The 10,303-nt window shown below is 44.0% G+C and overlaps 1 protein-coding gene across 2 annotated transcripts in view; it reads left to right on the top strand.

Moving 5' to 3' along the window:
- The first annotated feature begins 1,780 nt into the window (after window positions 1-1,780).
- Window positions 1,781-10,303, top strand: part of Fam171a1 (family with sequence similarity 171 member A1) — a 116,447-nt gene continuing 107,924 nt past the window's right edge. For both annotated transcript variants that reach the window (XM_026408141.2, XM_026408142.1), the window contains exon 1: window positions 1,781-1,933. In XM_026408141.2, coding sequence (XP_026263926.1) covers window positions 1,837-1,933 — 97 coding nt within the window. In that variant the 5' untranslated portion in view covers window positions 1,781-1,836. The remainder of the gene's footprint in view (window positions 1,934-10,303) is intronic.

Raw genomic sequence — 10,303 nt, 5'->3', positions numbered from 1 at the left:
CTAGTTTTTATTGTGTATCAGAATAATTTGTCTATTGTAAGCCAACTGGGTAAGTGCCATCCTTCATTTTCTTTTTGGTACAGTGCCTGCCATTGCCTTAAAGTTCAATTAATAAAATTGCAGTAATGACCCTCCTTCTGGCCTGGTCTTTTGGAAGCAATGCTGGGCAGACAATATGTCTGTAGTGGATCTCCTCAGAGCCCCGGTCCTCAGCAGAGGTCAGAGTACAACTGCAACACTGTGGAGAGAGATCAGGGAACATGAGGATTATAGGGAGGGAGGCATACAGACCGGATTGAGAAAAAGGGATGTTGGGGTAGGGATGGGAGCAAGGTAGGCTTAAGAATAGTCTGGAGGTTCTTGTGAAAATCTTTAAATTTGGTGTCAGACTGATATTTTATGCGAATATTGGCTCTTCCGTTGACCAGCTGTGTGCATTGGGACAAATTCCTTAAGCTTCCTTAGCCTTTTTTTTTCCTCACCTGTGAATGGGAATTCCTACCTCTACACTGTGAAGGCTGACAAAGATGTTTTGCTTGATTAAACATTAGTCAAGCGCTGAATCATCTCCTGGGTCTATCTGTGCCCTTTTTATATAATCTAGTTTTAACAAGAACTCCTCACCCCTTCCTGAATATCATGATCACCCTCCATGTTTGATCAGGTTTGATCCTCCACCATCCTTCAGGTGACTTCTGGGCACCCTGACCTGTCTTCAGCAAGAATTCTGTTAGGTAACTTTAGCCAGAACCCATTCTTTCATACCACTGATATTTCCTCTTAGTAACTTTCCATCCAGTGACTCTCACCCTGCTCCTTGGCTATAAATTCCCACTTGTGGATGCTGTTTTCAGAGTTGAGACCAACCTCCCCTGCTCCAAAATTCCATTGCATTAGTCCCTATATTTATCACATTAGTCCTGAGGTCTCCACGAGGAAGCCCTTAACAAATGTTATTGAATATATTTTTTTCTTTAACAAGACACAGTAAAACAAAGGTGAAGGGGAGAGTGCCCAGGGCCTCAATAAATGAAAATTTCCTCCCTACCCCAGCCTTCTAGTAATATCCAAACACAGTTTAACCTGAAACTGTTCATCTATCCAGAGTTGGATACTGTTGGCCTACTACTGTGGATTCAGGTTTAGGGATTCTGTTCCAGTTGACCTTGAATCTTGGGTGTCAAATTTACCCCAGGACACAGGGTAGAATAGTGATATGAATAGCTGCAGGATGGAGTTATACTTAGCAAACCAGGAAGGTCACACCTAAGGCCCAAATGCTTCCTTCTGACTGCAGACAGGTAACCAGGTGTGACATGAAGACCTCTGCCCTAGCAGGAAGGACTTTTTTTTCTCTCCCGTGCTGCAGCGATGGAGGGTGCTAGGGTTGACTCTGTGCCAAAGGTGGCGTTTGGGGCTCTGAGCAAGAGAATGTCGCGGGAAGCCAGGACGTACACAGGGGAGGCTCAGAGCGGCAGGGCCAGCGGGTGGAAAACGAGGGGCGTCGGGCCCGGCTCCCGCGGCGCGGCGGCCGCCAGGTGGCACCAAGGGCCCGGGGCCTGGGCGCCTCCCGCGGGCGGCGCGGCGGGGCGGGGCGGGGCAGGAAGGGGTTAAGGAGCTGGCTGAGCCGCCGCCGCGGCTCTTCGGGGAAACCCGGCGCGGGGCGCGGAGGAGGGAGCGGCCGCGGGCTGCGGGGCCGGGCCAATCGGGCGGCGGGCCCGGCGCGCGCGGAGCAGGCAACATGGAGGGAGGCGCGGCGCCCGGCCGCCCGTGACGCGCCGCTGCCCGGCCCGCTGGTCAGCGAGCCCGAGCCGCCCGCGGCCCCGCGGCGCGGAGATGAGCAGGTCCGTGGCGCTGCTGCTCTGCTTGCTGGGCTGCCACGTCTGGAAGGCGGTCACCAAGACGCTGCGGGAGCCCGGCGCCGGAGCCCAAGGTCGGTGGGCGGCGGCGGGTCCGGGGGCTTTGTGTCGCGCAGGGCCTGGCGCAGAGGCGGCGGCGGGAGGGTCCGGGGCTGCATTGTAGTGGCAGCGGCCACCGCAGCCGGAGCCGCACCGGAGCCGCGCGGGAGTCGCGCCGCACCGCCGGGCCTGCAGTCCCCGCGCAGCGCTCCCGAGGGGGCGGCGCCGCCCGGGGACGCGGGGCCCGCTGGGCAGATGCTCCCGGGGGGTTGGGGCGGGCGGGGGTGCGGGTGGCACCAGCTGTTGTTGTTGCTGCTGCTGCTGGTGGCTCGTCTGGATGCAACCGAACGTCCTTTCCTTTATGCAATGATAGGGACACGCGGCTCCATCTCCTTCTCCGTGGAAGAAGGCGGCCCAGGGCTCGTCACCGCCGCTCCCCATTCCTGACTAGGGGCTTGGGTCCTAGAATCCCAGCTCCGAGGCTGCGCTCGGCCCTTTTGTTGTGGCGGGGAGGGGGTGGCCGCCGCTCCGGGGTACCCCCTGCGCCCCAGGACCCGGAGGTCTGCAGCTGCTGCCTTCCACCAGCCTGCCGCAGTTTGGGAAAGTTTCAGGGTTTTTTCCCTATCTGATGTCTTTCCCAGACCTTTAGGGATTTGCTCAGCGGCCTAGAAATCATTGAAGAGGTGAAAAATATTGGAACTGGGAGGCCCCAATCACTTAAAAAAAATCATATCCCTTTCTGTATGTCTCCAGCTCTTGCCTTTTGTCTAATCTTTGGCCTCTGCAAATCTGCTTTCCAGCCATGGGAGTAACGTGGTCGCCTCTGAGAATGGCTACAAGACTGTCTTTTGTTTTTTACATATGAATTTATCTGGGGGGAACCCCAGAGCTTCCTTGGCATGTTTTAGTGGGGCCAAAATCGAGTGCTTCTCTATTGCTGGCCTTTTAGAAAAGGAGATTGAGGCCCTCGGATGAGCATCTGCATCCCGGCTCCTTGGGGCCTCTCAGGTCTCAGAAAGGTTCTTCCCTGTGGCTATGAGAACCCCAAGATCGCTGAGGTGTGTGGCCTGCAAAGTTGGCCCTGCACACTGAAGGAGGAGGAGGGCTCCATCCCAGCGTTCTCTTGCTGGGACCCTGCCTTATTCTTTTTCTTCATGCTAACCCTTTCCTGGTGCCAGGGACCAGAGAAGCCTGGACCTAACACTGTGGCAGGGAGGGGAGGCTCTGCCCACAATCTGGGTTTAGTTTCTTACCTACATGTTGAATTAAAGGTTTTTGTATCCATCACATGACTGTTCACTTGTTGGCATCTCTCAAATGCATTGCTTCTTCTAGAGTTATGGTAGAAAATGACCATTATGATATGTGTATAAATTTAGCAATGCATTATGGAAAGGGGGACATTGACAGGGTACAAAAAGGACCCATATGTCTTTTCATGTAGGAAATGAATGTTTATGACATTAGATCATCAACGCTGAATCGTAGCCTCTTTCATTTATACCCTACTGCTCTTTGAATCAGCTATTTTAGTGAATATGATATTTTTGCCTCAATGAAGCCATTATTTTCAAAGAGCAGTTTGGATTTTTTTGTCATCGGAAATATATAATATATGGAAATATTGGTTGTGCACTTGTAAAATTGAGGAACATGTGGCTCCAATTTCTTTAAAAAGTCACCAAAAAACCTACTACGAGGCTTTAGGTCTAAGATCATGCTTTACTGAATTCTTGCTGCTAAACCCTCAGAAATGGAAGATTCTGTGAACTGGGGAGGAAAACAGTCAACCTGTGAGGATTTGCCTAGGCTCAATATCTTAGTATATGGTACGGCTTCAGTGGGAGTCAAGTGTTTTGGAATGTTCTTCCCCTTAGATTACTTCATTCATTGACTTGTTATTTAGAGTAACGGTAAATTTTTTAAGGTGTTGAGCCCAAGAGCTGTATCAGAAGTCAGGATCTCACCATCTGACATCTGAATTTGGGGTTAGTCATTATTCAGGGAATGGGCAATTTCTCTTTTGACACATATGGTTGCTTTCAACCCACTGAGTTCTTCAAAGCATCTTGATATTTATCACTATGTTTCCCCCCTAGTGCTGGGAATTGAATCCAGGGCCTTGCCAGTGCTAGGCAAGCACTCTACTACTGACTGAGTCATATCCCTAGCCCATCACTCTCTTCTAATAGTTTTAAAATGCATGTCTTCTCTGTTCCCCTGGATCTTGGACACAGTGAAGACAAATGTTACATTTGATTTCACTTTGCATTTTTACAGAAGGTTGCTGATTGTTTTGCTCATAGTTGGGGCTCAGGTAGTACTGAATGGATGAAAGGTTGGAGATGCTAATGTGTATACCAGAGTGCAACCTGAGATTATCACTGTTAGCATGCATTTTAAGAAGGAAAGTTCAATGCCTATTTTCTCCAAAACCTAATTGTAAGATTTGTTTTTGTATTGTAGAAACAAACTTGAATCAGATTTAGAACAGGCGTGTACACACACTTTGTACACCAACAGGGTTTGGAAATCACATAAGTGAAACTACTTGGAGATCTACTTGGAGAAACCGTGCACTCTAGTATTCCAACTAGGTTCTTGGGACTAAATGATACCTACTTTATTAAGTGAAAATTATAACATTCGGAGAAACCAACATCTGCCGAATTTCTTGGCATTACTTTGCTGTTTATATATTCAAGATAAAATTCAAGTTTTGGTTTTAGATTCTCTTACTGTAGCTGCTTTGAATCAGCAAAGCTATTCCAATGCAGTGGTTAGTTGCCATGTGATTAATATCATTAATATGAAGAATATGATTGGGTATTTTTATTCAGGGGCTAGACGAGTTGTTCTGAAGTGTTTACAGTGTCTTTTGTGGAAATTTTACAGAAAGTGTTATTCAAAAATATTGACTAACTTTGACTTGCAGTATGTCTTACAAAACTGAGAGCTTGATAGAGGGGGGCCTCTCCTTGAAGAGCAGTAAGCTGTGCAGATGTACTCTATAGGGATGTGTTTTTGAAGCCCAACACTATTTACTTGCCAAAAGAAAGGTCAGTGCTAGGTGAAAGACTTCATGCTCAGACTTCTATTGTTCCATCTTTATTTTTTTTGTTATTATCTAGTTTTCAATAATGTGTAAACTTTTTGTTCCTACAGAAAAGCTACAATCTGTCATAACATTTGAGTGAATGGTTGGTTACCACTCTTCTCTCCAAGAGCTCTATTTTTTGCCAAACTCAAACTTCAATTATTAGACCACTGTGATCAGTTGAAAGACTGAAGCCATGAATGGAGGGCTCTTAGAAGGTCCAGCCAACAAGCGTGACTTAGGCTGACATTATATTAAGAGCAAAGAGCATGACTTTTTCTTTTTTCCTTGTGGGGCTACAGATGGAACTCAGGGTCTCTTGCATGCTGGAAAAGCATTCTACCACTGAGCTTCATGCCCAGCCCAAGAGCATACCACCTAAACAAAAAACTTGCATCTTGGGAACCTGGAGAACTTAGACTGACAGAGGCCACTGGGGTATCATTGAAAGCCAGATGTGACAACTCTATGCAGAAACAACTGCAACAACAACTAGGGGATTTCTGGAAAAGTCTTGGAAATGACTTTATGATTTTTTTTTTTTTTGAGACATGGTCTTACAATGTTGCCTAGGCTGACTTCATACTCCTGGGCTCAAGTAATCCTCCTGCCTCAACCTTCTGAGTAGCTGAAACTATAGATGTGAGCTACTGTGCCCAGTTATAAATTATATTTGTAATCCTACTTGTTCTGTAATACTTTGTAATTTATAGGCTACTAGCTTAAAATCCTAAAATCCTGAGTAAATTTATTTCTTTTTCTTTTCTTTTTTCAGTGCCAGGGATCCAAACCAGGGGCGTATAATCACTGAGCCATATCCACAGCTCTTTTTATGTTTTATTTTGAGACAGGGTTTCACTAAGATGCTTAGGAGGGCCTCGCTAAATTGCTGAGGCTGGCTTTGAACTTTTGATCCTCCTGCCTCAGCCTCCTCACCTGCTGGGATTATAGGTGTATACTACTGCACCCAGCTACAGAGTGAATTTCTAAACTCATAGCTGTCAAATGGCTTTCTGAGTTTTAATCAGTTCTTCTTTTTGATACTGATATATCTGTAAATCTCTATAAATCAAACTCTAACAACTTCATCATTGTTGACAAATACTAAGTAATTTTAGTAAGTACTAATTTACTAGTTTTAATAAAAAGCACATGGAATTCAGTTGGACACCACACATGTATATTGGAAGGAAAACTTAGATAAACATTTCAGAGATTTAGATGAAAGGATTTGTGATGACAACCAGCTCGTGTACTTTTTGTGAAACATGTTTAGTGGAAATTTCTATACACACGCACAGTTTGATCAAGTTATAGAGAAATATTGTAAACAAATCATTTTCACTTGATTTTTACCAACTACTTCATGACTTGAACACCACAATTTTTACTAAATTATTTTGTTCCAGCAAATGTGGAACTGAATGTATTTTTTTTAAAATCAAGCTTTAAGTAGATCAGTTAAGTGTATGAAATAACTGTTTTTAAAAGAAATTCTACACTCTGACCCAATTCATGCCCTCTATTAAGAAACACCTAATATTTTGAAACTCAAATTTGCAAATAGGCAAAATTTAAAGCAACTACCGCGTTAGAAAGGGATTCCTATAAGTTCTTTTTAAAAAGCAGTTTGGCCAACATGTTTTGAATGACTCCATCTTTCTGTGATCAAGTATTTGCCAGCTCCTCTTCCTCCTTAATTCAAGTCAGCCTGCCAACAATTGCTTTTTTTCTTTCATTTATCCCTCACAAAATATATGAACCCTTACAGATTACAGTAATTAGAACTTTCCATGTGGGGAGCTCCACCTTCCCATCTCTTGCCTTTAGCTGATATTTCAGTTTTATTTCTTTATATCTAATAGACACTTTTAATTCAAAGTGCCAGGTTTACCTTAAACTTCTCATCCTGCACCCTTCTCCAGCCCAGCATATTTTCTTAATTGGACTCAAAATCTGGCTATCTCCTTAAATCCTTTCTCTGCCTTGCGGTCCATACAATCTATAATCTTACAAATGCATTTACATAGCTTATTTTAGTGCCAACAGGATCTTGCGGACCAAGAAGAAGCCAGGCCAAGAGAAGTAAATTGACCTAAGATAATGTACTGCCCAGGCACACAGAACCTGTGATAGGTAGAATAATGGCACCAAAGATGTCAATGTCCTAATCCTCACAATCTTTTTTTATGGGAAGGGGGTGGGTACTAGAGGTTGAAGGGCACTTGACTCCTGAGCCACATCCCCAGACCTAGTTTGTATTTTTTTTTAAATTCAGAGGCAGAGTCTCACTGTATTGCTTAATGCCTCACCTTTGCTGAGGCTGGCTTTGAACTCAAAATCATCCTGTCTTAGCCTCCTGAGCCTCTGGGATTGCAGGTGTGGGCCATGGACCCAGCCCTATAACCTTTGAATATGTTACTTTACATGGTATAAGAGACTTTGCAGATATGATTCTGTTAAAGATGATGAGATGGGATGATTTCTTGTCAGGAGTGGTGAATGAATCATTTCTTTGAACTGCAAAGTCCTGGGCAGTAGACACCCACCTTGGGAATTTCTGGTGCAAGGGTACCAAGAAAACTGCCCATTCTGAACTACTTGTGTGGGTGGATCCAGTAGAATCAGGGATCTTTATAAAAGGAAGGTAGAGGGGTTAGACTCAGAGGAGATGTGATGATGGAAGCAGAGGGTCACAGTTAGAGATAAAGGATGTTACACCGCCAGCTTTGAAGATGGAGGAAAGGTCCATGAGCCACCTTTAGAAGCTGGAACAGGCCAGGAAACAGGTTCTCCCCTAAAGCCTCCAGAAAGCATAGTTTTGTGAACATTTTGAGATTAGCCCAGTGACACTGATTCGGAACTTCTGATCTCCAGAATTGTAAGATAATAAAGTCAGATTGTTTTAAGCCACTAAAATTTTGGTAATATATTATTGTAGCAATTGGAAACTATACAGACCCAAACGCCTAAGTACTATAAAAAGAGATAACAACTGACAACTGTACTGCCTGGACCACTTTTTGGAATCAAGCTGCTAAAGATAACATTTGAAAAAAAAAAAATGCATGGGGTTGTTGCATCTGTTTAGCAAAATTCTGCCAAACTGGCACTATGATATGAATCTATGGGGAGCACCTCAAGGGATTACCAAAGTAAGTATTTTTCATTCAAACGAGATCAGAGGGCTGCAATGTTTCTTTTCATAAGCAAGGTACATCAACTCGGCCATGTTCTTCTAGAGTTTGGATTCACTTCTGCAGAGAGAAGTTGATTGACTTTTGAACCCCCTGTCAAAAGATATTTTTAGAAAGCTTGCTCGCTTGGAAGCTTTGCTCGAATTTTTGTTGAAACATAACTCTTGGTAGCAAAATGAGTTAGAAGAAAGTTGTGATCAGATGTCACCATAAGCTCTCAGTGCCTTGAAGTATTAGGGGAACCCCCCCCCCCAATGTGAGTAGTCTCCCAGTTGTCTCAGAGGCTCAGAACACACCCAGTATTTATCCACTTCTCTTAGGCTACTGGGCCCCTCAAGCTCCAGGGCAGGCACCATTTAAACAATTGAAGGAGCCCCCACTCTGGCAAGAGCAGGTGCAGTGTGTGAACCAAGGATAAGTCTCAACCCTGAGCCCCTTAGGGAACACAGGAAAAGAACAATCACTTGGGTTTTTCATTGAGAACAAAAGAATTAAGTTGAGTGTAGACAAGTGAGGGAGACAGGTTGACCCTGGGGCAGGTCCCAAAACAGCAGCTGTAGAAGTCCCTGGGAAATCAGTGGAGAGCGTGGAATTCCAGCCTGTGTCCCTGGGAAGGAGAAGGATAGGGACCTGGCTTGGCATGAGTTTCCCACAAAGAAATAAAGTCAAGAATGGAGAGAAGATAGAACCTTCTTTACTTTGGGGCTTTGGCAAAAAGGTAAGTAAGTGGAGAAGGGAATCACCTGATGGCTGGGGTCCTCGCATGTTGGAGTAGCATACTTACCCCACCTACCCCAACCCTCACTTACGTAGACCTGAGCTCTCACCAGCATGCTTGTGTCTGTCTGAGTTTGTTCCTTTGACCCAGACTCTTTTTCACATTCTCTCTCTCCAAACACCCTTTTATCTAGTTTTCTTTCTTACAGAGAAATGTTTGAGTAGTTCTCATTTACCCAAAGTATAAAGCATGAATTTGTAAGTCTAGCCTTTTCCAGCCTCCCTTGGTCTTCCTCAAGCATGTGACTTCTCCCCCCTTTACCTCCTGTTCTTCACCAGTTTAAATTATTTTCTCTGGTAGGACACTCTTACCATTCTTGTACATCCTCACTTCCCTTCACCTACAGCCTTTTTCTGCTCTTAAGATCAAGTTCCCAATAGCATCTACCCTATGAAGACAGAGTGCCAAACTACTTATTAAGCCAAAAACAAGTGGCACATGATGAGGGGAGGGGGTAGTATATTTTTGTGTAAGCTCATTTCAGAGTTTTTACCCTCTTACATTTTACAGCAAGTGGAAAAATTAAAGAATAAAGTCAGAAGAACACACTAAAGTTCTTTTTATGTAATTACGCAAGAGTATCTTAAATAAGATGAAACCTACCAATGCTTGGGTGGCTGAAAGCTGCTATTGCCTGTCAGTAATGTTTGATTCTAGGCATTTCAAGGACTCACCCACAGTAAATACCAGGATGTTTTATTAAGGAGAGCATGTCCGCCTGTTTTCCTAAAAGAGGTCCTCTTGGTGACTGGATGTTCAAATCACTGCAGCATAAATAGGGCAGTCTTGTGCTACAATGATTTCCAATTTCAGTTGGTGCCCAGAATAATAATTATGGAGACAATTAGGTAAAGCTCTCTCATATTGTATAATCTGTTGGGGCAGATAGGATTATCAAATGTAAATTTAATATATTCATCAAGTGTTTCGAACCCTTACTTTTACAGAAAATATAAAAAGATATACTCAAATGTGAGAACTCCAAGATATTTTGGAATAGTGAGAAGTAGCAAATAGCACAGGAAAAGATGGCTTAGGACCAGATACTTTGCAAATGAGTAGTAAGTATATGGAAGATTGTTTCATTTTATTATTTTGCTTGTCTTATTTTAAGCTGTACTGCAAAGGAATAGAGAAGTTTAATGAGGAAACACATAACTATTTCCAAGTCAAATGAACATTTTTATTTGTTTACACACATACAACACACACACACACACTCAAGATTTAAGTAGTGATTGAATTTGAAGTGAGGGAAGGATTTCTAATTTTGACATGGCTGAGTGAAAGACACTGACCATTTTTATTAAAACTATCCTGAGTCTTTAAGGTG

Source organism: Urocitellus parryii, chromosome 9 (genome assembly GCF_045843805.1).
Source record: "Urocitellus parryii isolate mUroPar1 chromosome 9, mUroPar1.hap1, whole genome shotgun sequence".
Classification (NCBI taxonomy): Eukaryota; Metazoa; Chordata; class Mammalia; order Rodentia; family Sciuridae; genus Urocitellus; species Urocitellus parryii.
This window is presented reverse-complemented; position numbering and strand designations above follow the sequence as displayed.